Source organism: Sturnira hondurensis, unplaced genomic scaffold (assembly GCF_014824575.4).
Source record: "Sturnira hondurensis isolate 20B ecotype Veracruz unplaced genomic scaffold, ASM1482457v3 Scaffold0019835, whole genome shotgun sequence".
In the NCBI taxonomy this organism is placed as follows: domain Eukaryota; kingdom Metazoa; phylum Chordata; class Mammalia; order Chiroptera; family Phyllostomidae; genus Sturnira; species Sturnira hondurensis.
Window position 1 is genome coordinate 338501 of NW_028092466.1, and position 22037 is coordinate 360537.

Below are 22037 nucleotides of genomic sequence, written 5' to 3' on the forward strand. Positions count from 1 at the left end.
TAGCATTATTAGGATATAAGAGTAACAACTGTGTGACAGAGAAATGTTAGAGCAGAGACCCCCCAAACACACACACACACAGCTCTACTGTTTTAATCCTATCTTTATATCCAAGTATATAGAAGACTACTTATTCCAGGGGGAGGAGTCACGTATACAACTTGCCAACCATTTGAGGACACTCTGAGGAGAGAAAGGGCTCATTATTAGTAATCCTTCCACAAGACAGGTGCAGAACTGACCTATTCATGGCAAACTCGGATGTCTGTCACCCTGTGTGAGGGTTCCTCCTGTCTTCGACAAAGTCCACCTGTTGGACTTGGTGATGGGATTAAAAGAAAGGGAGGGGGAGAGGTGGGTGTAAGAGCAGTGAGGAAAGTGGGACAAGTAGATGACAGGGTGTTTGCAGATGGAGAAAAAACGTGTGTGCATGTGCATCTCTGTCAACATGTGTGCATGTGTGTGTTCTGTGTATAGCTGTACACGTCTCTGTGTAGTGTGCATGTGTAGATTCACATGTGTGTATGCGTGTAGGAAACACGCGTACATGTATCTATGTATGGATATGTGGCGTGTTCTGTGCATGTGTGTGGGTCTGTAGTGTGTCTCTTGTGCATGTATGTGTATATGGTGTGTGCTCTATGCATGTGTGTTTGTGTGTGTTCATGTGCACATGTACACACTTGTATACATGCAGGTATGTGTGCATGTAGTGTCAGGACAAATCTTTGTGACAGGCATGTTTCTGTAAGTAGAAGACTTGGAAGGAAATGTAATCATTTTTTCTCCCATTTTCCTTCACTCCTATGCTGTGACTTTGACAAAAAGGGGCAGGGGCTGCTCAGGATCTCCCCCTGGGACTGCACAGCCCTTCCCTGAGCCCTGACGCCTGCAAGCAAAGGTCTGCAGGACCCATTCCTCCAGAGCCTCAGTGTCTCCACCTGTCACTGGGGTTTCAGGCAAAAGGACAAAATGATCCTTGCCTTTTGCCTGGCTTTACTCAGTGTTCCCTTCCTCCTTTCTCTAGGGTTTAGCGAAAAAGTACTTGTCTTCTCCTCAAACTGTTCCTATATCAGAGGCTGAGGCATTTGCTGTCAGACAATAGTACAAATGGTCTGAATGACTCTTTGATGTTATCAAAGAGGTCTGGCTGTGGAGACCTGGCTGTGGCAGGCAAGGGAAGGAAAAGCGCTTTGATTACCAGCTCCTCCTGCACAGGAGATGCGTGCATATTTTGGCTCTGCTCTCCCTGTTCTTCCCTTTCCCCATTTTCTCCCTGGCAGCCTCAGCTTTGCTCCCATGTAAGTGGCACCATTTCAGGAAACTGGGCCCTGGATGGTAATTACCAAACTATCCCTGTTAACTGTATGGTGCTTTATGGTATAAAAAATATTTTCAGATGTAACATCTAATTTCAGTCCATCCAATAATTCCTGTGAGGCTTGGAGGAGTGAACTCTGGCTAAAGGGCAGGGACTGAAGGTCTGGAGGCTTCTCCCCAGAGTGGGTGTGCCCTAGAACCAGGGCTGGAAGACCCTCACCTCACGGCCACACCAGTGGGTGTCCTGCCCCTCACGTGCGGGCACCCTGGCACATGCTCCTAGGGCTCCATGGGTACCAGTGTGCTGGCTGAGGAAAATGCCAGAAGGCCTGGTGGCTTCTAGAGGGGCAGCTCCAGGGACCAGGGGCACGGCAGTGTCCCGCATAACACACAGCTCCCCAGCTTTGTGGAGGGGCCTTACTTCCTCCCCTATCAGAATCAGCACCAGTGCTCCCTACCTGGGGGCCTGTGGTAGCCAATAGAAAATTCATATGAACTGGCTAGTGCTGACCCTGGCACACAGTGAGTCCTGAACACATGGCCGTGGCTGCTGTTAGTAATCATCAGGGTTCTTTATAAATGTGCGTTTCACAGTATTTTCAATATACCTTCTTCACATTTTAAGAGTTTCTCTCCAGAAAGAGGTGAGTGCTGTGCTGGGTTTGGGACTGGAAGTGGACCTTGCAGCAGTTTGGCAGGTAGGAACCTGTTCACTGCAGGACCTGCATGGGCCTCTGTCCTGTGGCCCAGCACCTCTAGTGGCTGTTCCCTGCATGGAGAGGCTGGGCTTTGAAACCAGTTCTGCTCAGGCACATTCTGTCCGGGACATGGTGGGTGGGGCATCTAATCTCAGTAAACCTCATGTTCATTTTCCCTGTAAAAATAGAGATAAAAGGTATCTACTTGGCAGAGTAGGTGCTTGTAAATTAAGTCAAGGGGGTGGTCCTGGGATTCTCCCTCAGGGCTTTATGGAGGTTGTTGCCACTACACCCAGAACCCTGGACCCAAAAGTGTGAGGAGAGGCACCGAGGTGATAGGCTGCCAAGAGATACTTCTGGATCTCAACTCAAAACTGTTAACTTTCAGACTGAAGAGATGACAGGCTGAGGTGTGGTTGGTTTACCTGGATTGTGCCTGGAGGACCTGCCAAAGAGGTCTCTGTAGCTTTAGTGTCTGGGGGGGATCTGGCTGGGCCCTGGGGGTCTTCGCTTCGAGTATGATCTGGAGAGAGTCCATCGCTGCTGCTATCTTCCTCAAAGGCAAATGCATCTGAGGATTTGGAGAAAGTCACCTGGTTACCTGAGGGGTGAAATCCAAATCTGGGTCAGTGGCTTAGGCGCATCAAATGCTTCAGTGGGTCCCTCCCCTCCCCATCAGGATTAGCTCTTTGTTCTGTATCCAGGGGAAGAGTGAAAATGAATTTTAAATTGTTTTATTTCTTTCTCATCTATTTACTCCTTATGGGAACTTGGGTTTTTTAAAGTAGCACTTAACAGGGAGGAATGAGTTACATTACTTGTTAAACTTTATTTTCAGGTTTATCCATTCCTGAACATTTTCTTTGTGAATCCATGTATTTCTGAAACCAAATCAGGGAATAGGAAAGGTGGAGAAGGGATGCAGACTGAGGCAAAAGGAGCAAGCCCTGGGAGGATGCCCGTCTCCCTCAGCCTCACAATGAGAGAAGAACTGAGATGACAGTGTGTCATGTGCATCACCTTCAGTACAAAGCAGAACACACAGCACAAAATGTTTAGCAGACTCTGCTAACAGGATAAGCTAGTAAGACAGCTACCAAGTCTAAATTCCTGAATGTCAGAATTAGCTAACGTCACCAGGGTGTCCTAAAGCCCCATTCGACTAATGCATATCTGTTCTTAAGAGCCATAAATGTGTCTCAGAAAAGTCAGGATCATCTTTATTTGTCTAGTATTTAAATTTTCTTTCAATTCCTCACATCTCTGTGTCTATTTTGGAAATCTGCATTGGCTCACACATGCAGAGCTGCTTCCTCAGCAGCCCACGTGGACTTTGGAGCAGAACAGGTACCTGAGCTTGGGGAGAGGGGCTCTCAGACCAGATGGGACTATAATGACATCTTTGCATGTCCTTTATGGTTCTTAATCACTCAATTCCATCTGATTTATTACCCAACTACACTTTGTAAGATGTGCTGGGGCTGCATCACTCATCTGGCCCTACTGCAGGCCTGGCTCTTATGAAGGAATTTGAGTGTTATCAGGAAGTTTCCAGCCCAGTTCTCTGCAGTCACACTGACAAGAACTTCTGACTCCTGCTCTGAGCAGATAAGAGAAAGGAGCTTTCACCCTGCAGCCTGGAGAGGCAGTGAGGAGCTAGAAGTCATGGAACAAATGTGGTTTGGGACTTGTCATCGCCACCACTGCTGGCAGCTGTCACGGCCCCTCACTCAGACATCCAAGGGTCAAATCAGGAAAAAGGCCAGACAAGGACAGGGCAGGTGGAAACTCCAGTCACTGGCCCATTGGGCAGCCTGCTGACCTGGAACAGCTTGGGGACCATATTGCTGCTTTCTATGATTATAAAAGTAATATATGCTTATCATAAAAATTCATATCATATGGAATGTCCATAGTAATTCCCCTTCCCTGGAGTAATTTGTTTTCTCTTCTAGATTTAATTCTATATATATAGCAAGACATATACACACAAATTTTTTAAAAGTATTTCACCCAGGTAAGACTGGGTAAGATATGCTGTTCTAAAACTTGCTTTCTTTCACTCTAAAATGTTTCCTGGTGATCTTTCCATGTGAGCACGTAAGAGATCTTCCTCAATTAAAAATCATTATTTTATTGGTTTTTCCATGAAACCAATAAAAAACCAATGGTTTTTCCAAGCAGCTACAGTTTTCCATTGCATTAAGGGGAACTTTTATTTTACAACTTTTATCTTGTAAAGTACATTTTTAAATATAAAAATACCTGAAGTAATAGACAAGTATGAAGAATAATATAAAACATCAGTTTATATATCAACTGAAATAAATACAACCTATCATGTTCTTATATTTGCATCAGAAACCTATTCATTTTTCAACAGGGGCATTTCATTGGATATTTGACAAATGTCAGCTTTTTCTTTGAGGTCTGGGGTCACTCACCCCCCATCCTGTTAATACTCTGGTCTCAAACAGCTCCCTCTGTCTTTTAAGAGTCCAGAATTAGCTCACTACTTTCCTTTCTTTTTTTCTCACAGCAAAGCCTGCACTTCATAAATAAGGCTGTATTTGTCCTTTTCATGGAATGTGGAAAAAAATGTATGTGTTTCTTTCTCCAGGGGATCTTTGGCCTGAGATCTTTCCAGGAAGGTCCTTCCAGTTGCCTCCCTGAATATACTTCCATTTTAAACTCAATCTATACATTTTTTCACTTTAGAAACCATGTTTTTTTTAAAAAAAAAAATTTCTAAATCCTACTTACATGTATGGGATTAAATGCTTTGTCCCAGTTAGAACAATTACATGCATTATTGGGGGCAGGTGGGCATGGGTGCTAGAGGTGGCAGATGGGTGCTACACCTTCCCCAGCCCAGGAATCACAGCACTTTGTGGGGGCCCACCTGGTGAATACCCAGAGCCAATGCCATTCCTGTCCTGAGGGCATGCCGAGTGTGGCTGTGCTGGTTGGTCCTTTGAGGTGCTGGTTTTCTCTGCCCAACATGGCCCCCATCTGAGAGCTTCACTATCATATATCCCCCCTCCCTACTTCTTGAGTCTAAATGAGTACAGATCTTCTCTGGGCAATTTGATACTTCAGGTGACAGACTCCCTCCACCCCACACCTGCCACACCCAGAGCATCACATCTCAAATGTGTACAAATTAGAGGGAATTGGCCAAACTGCCAAGTTGTCAAAGTAGTGTAACATGGGTAAAAATGTTGGGAGAAGGGTTGTTGGAGGGGAGGGAAGAGAGAGAGAGAGAGAATGGTGTCTCTTCTTAGCTCCCAGCAACCCCCTTTTTAAGTGGAGTGACAGCAAATGATAAGAACAGTAGTATGTGTCAGTAGTTCACTTCATAGTGCATCAATAATAAAAATAATCAACGTTTGTTAGGCCTCGTGTGGACCAGTAAGTCAGAGCAGGGAGCATGTTTTCTCATCTCTCTTTTGAGGACCTTGCAGGGTCCAGTCTGCCCTGTTTCTCTGAGACTGGGCTGATGGAGGGCCCAGCCTCGGGACTCTCACAGCCACAGCAGAAGGGTGGGAAGTCAGTGCTGCTCCCTGGAGGCCACCAGGAATCATGTTTAAGGACACACTGGAAGATCTGCTGGCTGTTTGGAGGGAGGGAACACAGAAGAGAGCCAATGTCTTTCCTTTTTCTGCACATGTGTCCCCAAAACATCTCCGTATTTCACCATGTACTTTGCTTGAGCTTTTGTGATTTGAGAGGCTGAATGTGACACTTTGATTGTGAGAAGAGAGAAGGCAGGAGATTCTGGTAAGGGTGATTGTGATGATGTCACTGGGACTTGTCTCAGAGAAAGGCTGGAGGGGTTGGGGAAGCCCTGTTGTTGCTACCAGTACATCAGCATGTCCTTTGCACTTGAACTCCTGACATTGGGTGACCTCATAATGAGGCACTGGAATCACGTGTAAAAGTCTAGTAGTCAAATGTCTGGAATAAAGGAGCGAGTAGTCAGTCCCATTTCCCCAGTACCGTGCAGAGCACTCCTCGATTATTTTATTCATTTCTAGCCTTCCCATGTAAGAGTAATAGAGAGAAGAGACACCTAATCAGATGTGGTGAAGAGATGGCAAACTGAGAGGAGGTAATTTAGCTGTGGCCATGGGACACAATGGGCAAATCATCGAGGACTAGGCTGGGGAGCGCTGCTGGTGGGATGAAGGAGCCAGCAGTGTGGGGCTGTCCAAACAGACTCCTGGAGGAGGCAGGTTTCAGTGGAGCCTGAAATGACTGTCAGCTATGGGCGGGCCATTAAAAGGGGGAGGGGGTTGTCTATAGTGGGGGGAGTGAAGGGGAAGCGACAGAGTGGTGATTAGCAGAGCTGGGCTGGGAAGGGTGAGGGAGAAACTCTCCCAGCCGGGGCAGAGGTTTATTTTGGGAGCCAATCCCTGGAGAGACACAGCTTCTAAGAGTCTACTTTATCAGGTGACATCAATCATGTAAAGAGGTTCTTCTGCTTAAATCAGTGAAGAAACCCTTAGTATGTGCAAACATATATAGGGTGCTCGTTTACACCTGAATAAAAAAAATAAAAGGGCAAAGGCCAAAGCCCCATGTGGCATCTAAAATGTACAATGTGCCAGGTCAGAATATGCCAACAGACACACTGAGACCCGTCAAGGGCTGTCCAGGCCAAAAGACCCCGCCAGGGGGCCCCAGCCACTTACCACTCCCCAGGTGCTGCCAACTGTTTGAGTCTGTTTACCAGTGCAGGAGAGGGTGAAAGGGCAGGAGACCACACACAGCTACGCACTCAGCCCAGACTCTGCGTGAAGGAACTGAAAGAACTGAAAGACCGTAAGAGCAGAGAGGCCCCGAGATCCAATGGCAGAGGCTTCCCTTTGAGGTGACATAGGTGGTGTTCAGTGTGGTCGGTGAGAAGCTGGGTTCTGGAGCCAAACAGACTCAGTTTGTTTCTTAGTTCTACCACTTCAGTGATAAAGTGACTGTTATTTGATCCCTGGGTCCTCAGTTTCCCTATCTATAAAATGAGAAGAAGAATAATAGCTAGCTTTCAGTGTTTTGAGGATGAAAATAACACAACATATATAAAGCACATTGTATGTTATTTATAATACAGTCCCTGATGTGTAATTGTTCAATAATTTCTAGCTGCTGTTATTGTTAGATTGTTTTTGTTAGGAGTATCTGCTTGTCTCCAGTTTACCATTATCAAAATAAAAAAGGCCACCCGGGAAGCAGTTTATTCTGTGGTCAGCTTTGCAAAGGTCAGCATAACTCCAGGGACAGAAAAACTGGCTCATCCCGAATGGTTCACTCTGGGAGAGCAGATCAGGACCTTCTCCAGGGTAGGAGGAGTGTCACAGGAAAGGAGTGCCACATTCTCCTCCTCTTCCTGGTTCAAGTCATACACATGTGGACCAGGACAAAGGTCAGCTTATCTCACCACCTCTGGAACAACCAAGCCTATCACCTTCACCTTCGTGCTATGAGCTTGGGCCTCTGCCCCAGTCTCCCTGGTGCTACGCTCTCTGGGAGTGTTGTGCCCTGGCTATTGTCCCTGTAGACACTTCGGGGGTGTGATGACAAGGACCTGCTTTGGGAAGCCCTGATATCATCCCCCAGCTATGCCTCCGGGGCTAGCTCTGGGCACTGGCCCCTGGGGGATCTTGGCCTGGTGACTCTTAGCTTCCAAGTGATTAGATGAATGAGTCAGTTGTACTTTCCTCTGCATAAACATTTAAAATTCCAAGATTAGGGTGAGATAATTCGAGTACTAGTTACCTTACGGCTGGGCCCACACCAAGGGCTGGAAACCAAGAAATGGAATGTGAAAATGGGCCCTGCCTGCTTATCTGCTAGCAAGCTGGAGCCTGGCCCTGCTGCAGAATGGCAGGAGAGCTATTTTAACACACGGGCAGATCATCCCCTCACGTCCTCCTGGAAGAGACTGAAACCAAATCCATTCCCTCAGTGAGAAGGCTACTAGGTGAAGGTATAGTTTAAATACGGCTCTTGTCTTGAGATGTTTCAGTACACGGAAGATACTCTTTTCTGTAGAGGATGTAGAGGATTTTTCTTTTTTAAGTAGCTGAAAAGCTGACTCAGGCATTCAGGTGGGAAGCCTGGCTCAATCCAAGGCCAAGATGAAGACCCCCGGGGGGAAGGTGCTTGTTGATTGGAGCAGAACCCCAGGACCCTTTCACTGATTGGAGAGTTGGGAAAGCCAGCTGAGTTCTGTTTTTCTCAAGCACAAACCAGGACTCTGGACAATAAACAGCTTCCCTGGTAGCTAAGGGATGTTCCTATCACATGGAGAAAATACTTAGATAACTAGAAAGAGAATGAACAAGCTAGGAATAAACTGAGGGATCACTGAGTAACAATGACCCATGCCTAAGCTGAACAAACTACATGCCAGCAGAAAACTTCTGTTCCTGTAAATCATCACTCCCACATACCCTCATGTTTGTTGTGTGTGGTATGCTGGCCTGGGAGAGGGTGGCTGGCAGGGATTTATGGAAGAAAAACAGGGAGTCAGGTGCATACTCTGAGATGTGTCCCCGCCTCACATGGAAGTCCAGTTGGAAAGCTCCCTGTTCCTCCACATTACATCATTCCAGTCACACCAGCCCATGTCTCCTCCAGCTGGAATCATCAGAATTCTGCTTGACTCAGGAAATGTACTTCCAGGCTGGAATTGGGATTGCTAGCTCATTCCATAAAGGAGGGGAAAGTTTCTGGGAAAGACGTTGCTGTCATTCAGCTGACTGCAACAGGAGTTGATATCTGGGAATGAGAAAAAAATGCCAGGGCAAAACTGATTCTCTGTCAAAAACTATCCTCCTCTGTGTTGGGAGAAGTTCTATATATATATTTTTTATATTAGGACTAGAGGATAGTTGGCCTTTATTAAAATCTGGAGGGAGCAAGACAATGACTAAGCATTCTGTTCAGAGCTTGGCAGAAACACAGAAACACAGCTGCAGAGAGAGCTGGAGAATGCAAACACATCTGGAAAAGCGCGTGGATAGAGGGAGGGGGGAAATAGACAGACACCAGGAAAGTGATATGCAGTAAACCTCAGCCTGAGTCACTGCTTCATCAGGGGGAGGTGATCTGATTGTAAGAAGTGACAGGAAGGTGATTGGACCATCATCGCCATGGGAAAGGCTCCACAAAGTGCTGTCTCTGCAGCTGGTCTCTCAGCAACTCCTGCCTTTGTGACATTCCGTATGATGACATCACCTTGCCCTCAAAAACTCTTGCGTTTTGAAAGATTACCAGTAAAGAGGCTGGGGTGTGGGTTGGTAACAGGTGCCAGTTCCCCATTACTAGTGTCCACTACTCGACCACTTGGATCGGGTCAGCCTACACTCTCCGCCTCTCTCAGGAGCCATTCCTCTGTTCTTCTCAGAAACTCTGCCTCTGTCCCAAACACTGCATGCAGACTTCATTTTAGCCCTCTTTTTATACATCCTCCATTCCCCCAACCACTCTCCAGTGGGCACTTTTGACTCTTTGTACCCTGGATTAATCCTACTTTTCACAGCATTTATTGTCTTTTATCAAGATATATAATTATTTGTCTTTGTTTATTGTCTGTCTCCCCCCACTGCTAGAGCAGATATTGTGTTTTGTTCACTGAGCTATCCCAAGCACTGAGAATAGTGTCTAACACATGGAAGATGCTTGATAAATATTAATAAATAAATAAATCAAAGGACAATCTTATATAGTTCATCAGTTTAAATTGCCGTACATGCTAAAGTCTCCCAAGTCTATAGCTCTAGAAGGATAGCTCAAGTCTATTTTCTTCTGAATCCTGGTTTAACAGCACCCATTGCTTAGTTAATCCCTGCCTATGGAACTCTTGTGAGCCTTTCAAATCCGAGAGTTAAAACAAGAATTCATCATCTCTCCCCAAATCTGCTCCCTATCCACTTACGGTTCCTATCTTAATGAATGGCTGCCATTTACCCAACTGCCCCAAAAGGAAACGTGGGTGTCACATTTGCCTCTTCCCTTTGTCCAAATTCATATAGCCTACTCATCATCTAATCACGCAAAATCAGTGACCTCTCAGATCCTCTTTTTTTTTTTCATGTCTGCAGTCATGACTCTGGTTCAGACTCTCATCAATCTGCATCAAAGAAGTCCAAAAGCCTCCTCACAGAGCTCTGTAACTCCATCTCACTTCTACTGAGCCCACACTGCAGCCGAGGGATCTTTCTACATAAAACTGCTGCCTTGTTCATGCAAAATACAGTGTTGATTCCCACTGGAACCCTTCCAATGGCTCCCCACCACTCACTGTTAGTACTTGCATTTTAAATTATGCTTTCCCTTATTGGGTAATTAGAAGAGTGCTTGAATTTGTTCCCTTAAGTGATAAGAGAAGTTTGAACCTCTCTGTTGCTTTTAAGATATAAGTTGAAAAGACTTTATAGCCTGACCAGTGCTACATGTTGGTCCTTATTACTCACTCTGCCCTCTCCTCTTGGGGCTCATCGAGGAAGCCACTTCTCCCAGGATGCCTTGGTTAGGTACACACATTACATTGCATGGTGACTTTTATTTATTCCCTTCGTAAGGATTATCACAAGAGATAACTTTCTTCTTTCATACCTTTTTTTCTTGCTGAAGTGCAAAGTCCTGCAGGTCAAAAATGAGATGAAGTGTGCTAACATGTTTGCAGCACCCAGCCTAGTCTTTATATAGATTTTAAAATTGAATACATCTTGAAAAAAGCCCCATGAGACAACCATTATTATTGTTGGGATTTCAGAGAGGAGTCACTGAGGCCCAGAGAGACATTTCCTAACTCAGTGGCCATTTGGCCAAAGTCACAGAGTCCAGCTTTGAAAACCAGGCTCCTGCTTTCCTGCCTTCAGGCACCTGTGCATCCTATTCATTACTTTGATTTTTTTAAAAAAGCCCTCATATTTTTTGTCTTCTATCAGTTCCAATGACCTTGACCTTGCTCCTGCTCATGCCCTCCTGACTGCTCACCTGGATGGGGTGCACAGTGTTTAACCATCCCTCTGCCTTTGCCCTCTCTTTACACCTGCATGTGAAGCCAGTTACTACACCTGCCCCTCAGCTCTCCTCATGGACAGTCACGACCTTGACATAAGGCCAAATTAAAAGAATTCAAGGAAAGACAAGAAACAACAAAATTTATGAACAAATTCATGAATGGCTTCTTTGTAATAATAATCATTGAAACAAAAAGATTTTTAGCAAGTGTATGAAAAAGAGAGGGAGGAAGGGGAGAATACTCAAAGTCCAACATTTGCAGTGAACACTGGCGCGTGACCCCGGGTCAGAGAAGCTCAGAACAACTGTAAACCAACACTTTATGTGACTTTAGGTGAATAACTTTGAAATTCATGGAGGATGGTGAGAATTTTAGAAAAGTTTAAATTTTACAACTTGCCTTAAGAAGAAAATTTGAATACACAGAGAACTATGAACAAAACTGAAGAAAAGCTATCAAAGGACCACTCCTAAGAAAAGTACCGAGCCCCAATGATTTTAATAGGCAGCGTTTCCAAGCAACTGATCATTGTGATCATATTTAAGGGTTTTCCAAACATGAAAAAATATGTAAAGGTAATTATAACACTTTCCAAAGCACATGTAGCTTTGACATTTAAACCTGAGAAATATAAAACGGCAACAATATAGTCCAGTATTATTTGGGAACATTGTAGCAGAGAGGATTAGCTGTTCATCAAAATTTATGTTTCCCTGGCCACAGCATAGATACATTGCTGGGAAATCTCTATTCATACAGAAAAGAATGTTCCCAGCCGTATGTACTATTTGTAGTATTTGCGCCATGGAATGTGAGTGGAAGTGATGTGTTCTTTTAGAGGTTATAGCTTTTTTAATATGATGCAGTCCTTTTCATTCTTTCTTTCCCCTTCCCCTCAGAGGATAATGGAGCTCTAGGGCACAGGTTGGCACATCGTGGCCACCATGTGCCAACCTGTACCCTTGCTCTGTTTTTATAAATAAAGGTTTATTAGAACACATCCCTGCTCATGCTTTTACTTACTGCTATGGCTCCTTTCATGCTATAGCCACTGAGCTGAGTAGTTGTGACAGACAGCTGAGCCGGCTTAGCTTATTTACTATCTGGCCCTTTAAGAGGAAGTTTGCCACCCTGCTCTAGGGGTTGGCGGGGCAGTAAGACTAAAAGAGCCTGTGGTGCCTGAAAGATTTGCCATCGAGAAGCACTCTGGGTTGTTTATAAACAATATATACTTCTGTTGTTAAGCTGCCAAGATTTTGTGGTTTGTTTAGCAGCTACCATTATTCCAACTAATGTTACAACAGATGCAAAGTCTCAGATAATAATACTAGCAACTTCTAGAAAAAAATAATCTGCCCTGGCTGGTGTGGCTCAGAGGTTTGAATGCTTGACTACAAACCAAAGGGTTGCCAGTTCGATTCCTAGTCAGGGCACATGCCTGGGTTGCAGGCCAGGTCTTCAGTAGGGGTCGCTCAAGGGGCAGCCACACACTGATACTTCTCTTTCTCTCTTTCTCCCTCCCTTCCCCTTTCTAAAATAAATTAACAAAATCTTTTTTAAAAAGAATCTTTGTAAGATCTTTTTCCCCAGATATGCAAGGTGACCAATAGGTCTAAAAAGAAAACCCATGTTATCTTTTCACGCATGTCAAAAGCATTTAAAAAGTCTCCATATTATAAACCATTCCTAGGGGGACAGAGTAGAGAACTATCCTCAGAGTATCTACTTATACCAACGACTAATGTCATATATGATGGTGAATTTATGATAGAACAAAAACAAAATTATTTATGATAGAACAAAACAAAACCAGTGTTATCAACAACATAACAAAAAACATACCATACATGTAACAATGTCATGCTGCTTTTAAAGCATCAGCAGTGCAGCAATACTAATACTTTTATAACATGTTCTGTATTAATAATTATTGAATTATATAATACATTTTTGCACAATATAAAGTAATATAAATTATATGTGCTTTATATTCATACACAGAATTTTACATATGATATGCATCTACATATAATGTAAATATTTTGTATACAATGAAATATATTTAACTTGATTTGTATAATATAGCATTTTATACTTCATAATTTATAAAATTTAACAATATTCATATAATTTGTAAATAAGTGTATTGTATACAATTTATAAATAAAACAAAAATTATATGTAGTTTATATTATAAATATTCTGTATATGATCTTAAAACTGTATTAATTATACAATCTATTAATAAAGCCATAATATCACTTGTCAAGTGTGAACCAGTGCATCAAGGCAGAAAAACATGCAGCAGGACGCAGATTTTCACTGTTTGCAGACAGAACAATTGTGTTCCTACATAATCTGTGGAAAACTGAGAAACTACTGAAGCTATTAAGGGAATCTGCAAAGTTATAAAATAAATGGCAAAATCAATAGGTTTTCCATATGTCAGCAGTAATTGACTTTAAAAACCTATTTAGGAAATTAGAGACTTGAATAGGTATACAGAGAGAGATTGTGTTTTTGCCTCAGATTAATATATTTTATTTATTCATTTTAATATATTTTATTGATTATGCCATTATTGTTGTCCCATTTCCCCCTTCATCTTTCTCCACCCTGCACACCCCTCCCCTACCATTCCCCCCCTTTAGTTCATGTCCATGTGTCACAAGTTCTTTAGCTTCTACATTTCCCATACTATTCTTAACCTCCCACTGTCTATTTTCTACCTACCATCTATGATACTTTTTCTCTATACCTTCTCCCCCTCTCTCCTTCTCCCACTCCCCTGTTGCTCACCCTCCTTGTGATCTTCATTTCTATGGTTCCGCTCCTGATCTAGCTGTCCTCTTAGATTGCTTTTGTTTTAGGTGTGGTTGTTAATGACTGTGAGTTGGCTGTCCTTTCACTGTTCATATTTTTTATCTTCTTTTTCTTAGCTAAGTCCCTTTAACATTTCATATAGTAAGGGCTTGGTGATGATGAACTCCTTGAACTTGACCTTATCTGAGAAGCACTTTATCTCCCCTTCCATTCTAAATGAAAGCTTTGCTGGATAGAGGAATCTTGACTGTAGGTCTTTGGATTTCATGACTTGGAATACTTCTTCCCAGTCCCTTCTTGCCTACAAGTTATCTTTTGAGAAATCAGCTGACAGTCTGATGGGAACTCCTTTGTAGGTGACTGTCCCCTCATCTCTTGCTGCTTCTACAATTCTCTCCTTCATTTAATCTTGGCTAATGTAATTATAATGTGCCTTGGTGTGTTCCTTCTTGGGTCCACCTTCTTTGGGACTCTCTGAGCTTCCTGGACTTCCTGGAAGTCTATTTCCTTTGCTAGATTGGGGAAGTTCTCCTTTATTATTTGTTCAAATAAGTTTTCCACTTGTTGCTCTTCTTCTTCCCCTTCTGGTACCCCTATAATTCAGATGTTGGAATGTTTAAAGATGTCCTGGAGGTTCCTAAGTCTCTTGTCATTTTTTTTTAATTCTTATTTCTTCATTCTTTTCTAGTTAGATGTTTCTTTCTTCCTTCTGGTCCACTCGATTGATTTGAGTCCCAGTTTTGTTTCCATCACTACTGGTTCCCTGTGCATTACTCTTCATTTCACTTAATGTAGCCTTCATTTTTTCATGTAATTTGCAACTAAAATCATCCAGTTCTGTGAGCACCCTGATCACCAGTGTTTTGGATTGTGCATATGATAGATTGTCTATCTCTTTGTCGCTTAGAAGTATTGGCTCTGGGGCTTTGAGTTGTTCTTCTGCTTGATCCATAATGTTTTAGTCTGTTCATGCCTGTTAGATATGAGGGGCGAAAGCTTAGGTGTTCACTGGGGTGGGTCAACCTAGTCTCTGGGTTGTGACTGGGGGGCGGGGTCAGAGAGGGAGAAATGGTGTTTTTTCTGCTCTCTCTCAGATTTCAGTCCCCTCTGCCACTTCCCACAAGCAAATTGGGTCCTTCTGGTGCTGGTTCCTGGGTGGGTGGGCTTGTGTATGTTCCAGGGCCCTGTAGGTTTCTCCAACAAATTCTCCTGTGAGGGTGAGAGCCTCTCCCGGCACCTTCAAGCCCCCCAAGTTTTTCCAATTGGTGCTTTTAGGCTTTATTTCCTGGTGCTGGGGCCCTGCGTTGCACAGTCTGTCTCGCTGTCTGTTTTTTCACCTGGTTTATCTGCACGTGAATGTGTGACCATGGTCAGCCAGCTGCCTAGTGCCCTCACTGGGTCTGCCTGTTGCCACCCCGCACTTGGGATTTTCCAACCACCACCTGCACACCTGGGTTGGTCTGGCAGCCACTGCTTTTCCCTGCTGCGACCCCTCTTCTCCAGCCACTAACTCCGCCCCTCTTACCAGTCTGTATGAATGGATCATTGTTGTCAGACTTCTGTATAGTTCAATTTTCTGTCTGTTTTGGTTGTGTTTCTGTTTCAAAATCTTTGTTGTCCTTAAATTTGGTTGTGCGAGGAGGTACAGTATTTCCACCTACGCCTCCATCTTGGTCGGAGGTCCAGATTAATATACTTTAAACATATGAATTCATTATAAATTAACCTGTAAATTCACTGCAGTCCCAAAGAAAATTCTAATAAGACTAAAATTGGCATGTGATAAACTGATTTTAAATTTCACCTAGCACATACTTGTGAGAGTAAACAGGAAATACTAGAAAGACCGGGTCAATGTAAAAAAAGCCATGAAGACAGATATTAAAACAAATTGTAAAATATCAACAAAGCCATATAATACTAAAACTAGGTCTTTATCTTAAACCACGCGCTTAAAAATATCATGTGGGCTAAGGACTGAATTATATAAATAAAGTATATAAATGTTAGAAGACCATATAGGAGAATAACTATATTCTTGAGCTAAAAATGTTTTCAATAACTAAATTCAGAAACCACAAAGAAAAATATTAATATATTTAACTATACAGAAATTAAAAACTGCTATACATAAAATATACTCTACATACACACCCACAAAAACCAAGGACAAACTGGTAAAAGGATCTGCAATACCTAAGGCAGATGGAGGATTAGTTTTTTTTTTCTTCCTTACATAAATAGCTTGGGCAAAGCAGTAAGGGAAGAAGGTGCTCAGTAGGAAGAAAAGGAGTAGCCATAAGTTGGCAATGACACAAAATCATGTGGAAAAATATAAGCTCACCATAAACCAAAGAATGCAAGTTAAAATGAGGTCTTTTGCCTATCACACAAAAATCAGTAATAAATTTACACACATGGAATAGAATGTTCTAAGAAACCATGAGAGATGCCCGATGGAGAGCTTTCCTTGTCCTGGACCTTACCAGGGTAGAGTTGGAGGAGGTAGTGTGATGTTGAGCAGGCTAGTACTAATTCAAAGGCACAGGATAATTAGTGTGAAGAGAAAGAGTGCAGCAGATGGCAAATCGCAATGACATATTTAGGGGCACTGACAGGTGCCCCTAAATATTGTCTCTCTTAGAGTTGATATTTTTATATTTACAGCTTCTAAATATAAAATTCATGTGGCCTTTGAATGCTTGGTTGAGGGCAAGGTTTTAGAATGTGAATAACACATTTAATGATAAGTTTAATAGTAAACGCAGTGTTTGATAAGACATCTTTACATATACAGTGGTACCTCAGAACTCATCTTTAATTTGTTCTGGGACTCATGATGAGTGACAAAACCAATGGGTACTGAGCAATGAAGAATTTTCTCTTGCAGGGCAGCTCTGTGACTCATATAAGTTCTAGTAAGTGTGACTAGTCCTGAGCAAGCTGAGTGCTGAAACATTTTTTTTTCTCATTAAAATGTTGTGAGGTCATTGTTTGGTGGGTTCTGAAGCCACAAGTACCCAGGTATGACTGTACTTTTTCAAAATATGTCATAACATTTAAAACTTCATTGTTTGTTAATCCTTAGAGCTCTTTGGAAGAGAGCTGAAAGAAAATGAGTTTGCCTATGGGAATGTTAAGCTCTCCTTTCTCCCTTCTACCATATTTTCCTAGTTTCACCCCAACCAACACTTCTTTCAGTGGACTCAGTATGCTCAGGTTGTTTGGGTCCATTTGCTCTCAATTGTTCAAAAAGTCTACAAAAGATTTTATACAGTTTTTAATAGAATTAATGTTTGTGTCTCTCCTTTAGGTATTTGTACTCCTCTTTTTAGCACATATGAGGGTTGTTGAAGAGTTTTCACAAACTTATGGAGCCTGAACTTTGCTCCCAGAGCCTAGGAGTTGGGCATGTTTAGTGATTCAGGTTTCTGAGAGAGGTGAACTAACTTGAGGAAACCCCAACACACCGCAGGCTAACAGGGCTTAGAGTTCAAGTCTTCTCATCCAAGTTTTGGCTGTTTCTACTCTGTGGTCCACTCCCCTGTGCAAGAGGAAGGCTCAAGACAGCCATGGCTCCTAAATGATTAGATGCTTGTAGAGCACATGCTTTGAGGATTATACCAAGGTGGGTTCTTAACCTGCTTACCTAGAACAAAATTCATCTATGTTTACCTGCCCTTGGAGGGTGAGTGGATAGAAATTTGTCTCACTCCCAGGACCTCTGGTTATGGGAACATTCTGGGACAGCAGCCCATGGCATGAATCTCGTCCAGGCAGAGGCCTGCAGCCCCAGGGTCCGAGAATGTCTGAGCCATGGCTGCCCCACATCACAGGGCACAGAAGGAAGCCTGCCACACGTTCTCCTACCTTTTATGGCCTCTTTCACAGTAGAATCAACAGGGAGGATGTTCTTCTCCACCAGCTCCAGTGGCCCTGGCCGGAGGGCGATTCTTTCATTGAGATCATCCGCAAGTCGAGCTCTCTTCAGCTTCATCTGAGCAGTTGGAACGGACCTCTCTGCAGTGGAGGCTGAGGGGTGGGCAGTGAAAGGACCAGCTGTAGAATGTGGTATTTTTACTATGGTTTTGGGTTTTGAAACCAAAATCATGTGTCACACTGTGTTCTACCATCCGAATAATTTTTCAATACAATTATCATCAATTCACATGTATTAGCAGCTAAGACTAGACACTTCCAAATAAAGTCACATAGTGAGTCTGGTACACAGAAAAGTTAGAGAAACTTGCTTTGTGAAGATTTTTTGAAGAAATGTGCGATTTGGTGATCCTGTAAGCAAGCCATCCCTGGGGCCTGCAGTGCTTGCTGACCCTAAGTTACGACATTTGGATGCACACCCTGTCTGTAGGTTTCCAGGTGCAGGCTGAGCCTGCAGTCAATACTGTCTATTTTTATAATTAGTTGGAGTAGTATGATTTCTTCAGGCTTTTATACTTGTCAATGTGATGCTGATTCAAATATCCAGGTCAGTTGTAAAAGAAAAAAATTCCTTTGAAACAGTTATTTAGTTAAACTGAGGAATTTTAAAAGTTTAATTTATCCAACAAGTGGTTGATGATCCTTTGGTGGGTGAGAAAGGTCACTGACAGAGCCTTAGATCTCGCCTGTGTTCCTCTGCCAGTTAGGCCCTGACTCACTCCTGTGGATGAACGGAGGAGGAGCTAGACAACCAGGTATTGCTATGACGCAGAACTGTAAGGTCTGCAGTTTAACTCTCAACATTGCAAATTGAGAAAGTGAGATATTTACAGACAAACCTCTCAACCCCATTGTTTCATTACTTTTATCCTATTAATGCAGGCCTACTGTCTGACCTAGAAATCTCCATACAGCAGTAGCCTGGGGACATCTGACTGTTACAACAGGCCAGACTTGTCTAAGAAGCTGTATCTGCAGAGCACTAGATGTGGGATGGAAGCACTGGGAAACAACCCACTGAGAATCTAAGTGGGTGTCTCTCTTAATTACATACACACACATATTGCTAGGGCTATATTTTTTCATCATGAAATTTGGCTGAAAATACAGTTTGTGTGTATGGGTTTTCTTCCTTGAATTTGATTGCAAATATAGTTTTATTTTCTGTTTTTTTCACTAAACATCATTTTGTAAACCTTTTGTCATAAAAGCATTATTCTTTCAAAGCATTATTTGCAGTGGCTGCAAGGTATTTAATTATATGGCTGACGCATAATTTATTCAGCTTATCCCTTATTGTTGTATATTTCACTATTTGCAATGTTTCAGTACCTACAGTAATTCCATAATGGACATCACTGTATATAAATCTTTGCATGTCTGATTATTTTCTTTGGATAAAATACAGGCAGATTTTGTTTTACTATGCTTTGCTTTATTGCACATCACAGATGTTGTGTTTTTTTACAAATTGAAGGCTAGACCTTTCACCACTGAAGAGATTACTACTCACTTTGTGGTGATACTTGCTTTATTGTGGTGGTCTGGAACAGAACCAGAAATACCTCTGAGGTAGGCCTGTTCTAGGAATTTATTACTGGGCTCAAGGCTGGGCACATTTTAAAGGAATTTGCTATATGTTGGACATTCGCTATGTACTCAGAGAGAGTTAGGAAGTGGCACAGCTAAAATTGGAAGCCAAGTCTGATACCTTTCTAACCATTATATGGCTTCTCACATTGGTTGTCTAAATGGCCTAGAATGACTAGGTGACTGCTCAAAAGCACCCATTTCTAATGGCAGAGGACACTTTCTAAGAGTACTTAGCAACGGTACAGAGACAAACAACTCTCAAATGGCCAACCCTTTGGGGGGCACCCTGGTTTATGGTTTCCTGCAGACTTACCCTGGAGTATGTGCATAGTAACCAAACCAGCACTGCTGGACCTGTTCCTGGCCTTGCGCTTCAGGGTGTCTTCAGTCTGCAGGTGCAAGGAGAGAGTGAATTCTTTTATCAACCACATATAGATGAGTCACCTAGTTTCAATTTTAAGAGAAACCCAACTTTCTCAAAGGGGAGGGTATTTTTTATGACAAGTGGAACATGGAAATATCCCTGGTTGCCTATGATTTCATGTGGAAACACAAAAGCCTCTTTAATAGTTTTAGGATGGAGAGGTAAGATAAAGAGGGAACAAGCTTGGGTCCACATCAGTTCTACAAAGTCAAAGGCCAGGTAAGTACATGTTAGTAAAATATTAATGAAACCATGATGGCACCAAGCTGTTTGTATTATTGTTAACACTCTCCCATTGCCTCTAAAAATGGCCACAGCATTAATTAGGGTTAGAGGTGACATGTAACCTGAGTCCATCTGTTATAACATGACAGCATACACCGTCCCCCTGTTATTCACCTGATTTCTCTCTTCAGTAAAAATGCAAACCCTGCAGATTCAGACCTGTCCTCAGTTAGAAAGACGCTTAGAAACAGGCTGTAGACAGTCTCATCCCTTCCTGATCACAGTGCTGCCTGTGGGGGTGAGGTGGTCTGTGGCAGGGCCACACTGCCCCTCAGGCCCCTGATTCCCACTTCTGGGTTTTCATCCCACTACATTGGCTCTCTGATCTGGCCTTTGAGAAGGGCCTGGGGACCACCCCAGGTCTGATTAAACAAATAAACAAACAAATGCAGTCGTTCTCCAGGTAGTAGGAGCCACAGCCTCTCATCAGCGAGCACTTTGAAGAGTTACAGAGCTCTGTTTCTTTCTCCACTCAGAGTAGTTGCAAGGCTAGAACTCTTAGACAAAGGAACCCAGGAAGAAAGACACCTGCTTTGTGTCTTCTTCCCATTTATAGTGTGGATGCTTGCTAAACAGTATTTATATTATTGAGATGTTCAGGTGGCAGAGCTTTGCTACAAAGGTGCAGAATATATGCCAATCCCTCCCTGGCAAATGCCAACCCTTCCCTAGAAACAGAAAGAGAAATAAACTCAAGGCCTTTTGCCTAAGTAACTGCAAATAAGGCCTGTATCCACAGTCCCTAGCTTAGCACTGAACTGCATTTAAAAAATCTGCTTGTTGCTAAGAAAGGACTATAATGAAAGGCAAAGTGCCTTGCGAGACAACTTTTACTTCCCTGTTTAAAATCTCTTTGCCCTCTTTTTAAAAAGATTGTATTTATTTATTTTTAGAGAGAGAGGAAGGGAGGGAGAGAGAGAGAGAGAGAAACATGCATGTGAGAGAGAAACATTGATTGGTTGTCTCTGGGGTCCAAACCTACAACCCCAGCACGTGCCCTGGCCAGGAACTGAACCAGCACTTTTGCCCTGTGGAACAATGCCCTTTGACTTCTACTACATCCTTGCAGTAATCTCCCCAACATCAGAAAGATTGGGGACATTTTTAAGCTGAAAAATAACATTTTAAAGCTAATATATTTGACCGCATTTCCACAGCTATCAGTTTATAGGAGTAAGATTTCATAGGGCATGGGGGTAGGGAACTGGCAAACTGGTTGAGCTTCCTCTAGAATTCTACTGGCTTTAGCCAAAGCTTAGCATTGAGAGGCCTATACCCCAGAGTCTAAGTTCAGGAAGAGGGCAGTTTGCAGAAAATTACCTTGTTACTATCCAAATGTTTTCTTTGCTCATGGAATATAGTTGGACTTTTCAGTGCTGAAACAGAAAGACAAAGACGTAAGCAGAGCTGGCCCCAGAGCTCTGAGCTGCATTGTAGCATTTGCTGGTGCGCTGGCTGAGCTGTGCATAGTACGAACGTGGTTGCCTTTATTAGGCCACAAGCAATTGAAGAGGAAAGGCCTGGAGGACACCAGTTTCCCTAGAGCCACAGGACACAGAGGAAGGTGGAATTTAGGCCTAAAACAGGAGGAGCAGCAGAGGCAGGTGTGACAGGAAGAGGCGACAGGGCATTCCAAGTTCCAGAGGAAACAGGCTTATGGTAAACCTGGGGCAGAAGCAACTCTCTAGTTTGAGGGGAGTGGAGAGCCTGGGGTCAGTAACACCCTCTGTGACTTTGCTTTGCCCTTGAGTGCCAAACACTCTATGGAAGCTGTGGTCTGTGGACAGGGGTTCCATATTGTAAGAAGGGACTTGCCCCTTGGATGGAGCACGTGGCTGCTTGGTAGGAACGTGCGACTAAGAGTGCTGAGTGAGAAGCACAGAATCAGACTTTGAGGGCTGGAAGGGACCTTGGAGATGATGAAATA

At 43.1% G+C, this 22037-nt stretch overlaps 1 protein-coding gene across 2 annotated transcripts in view; it reads right to left on the bottom strand.

The window, feature by feature from the left end:
• Nucleotides 1-22037, bottom strand: part of MYOCD (myocardin) — an 89101-nt gene that overhangs the window by 22733 nt on the left and 44331 nt on the right. For both annotated transcript variants that reach the window (XM_037028254.1, XM_037028255.1), the window contains 4 exons: nucleotides 21431-21486; nucleotides 19715-19790; nucleotides 17740-17901; nucleotides 2444-2619 (listed from right to left, as the gene is read on the bottom strand). In XM_037028254.1, the coding sequence (XP_036884149.1) occupies nucleotides 2444-2619; nucleotides 17740-17901; nucleotides 19715-19790; nucleotides 21431-21486 (470 nt within the window). The remainder of the gene's footprint in view (nucleotides 1-2443; nucleotides 2620-17739; nucleotides 17902-19714; nucleotides 19791-21430; nucleotides 21487-22037) is intronic.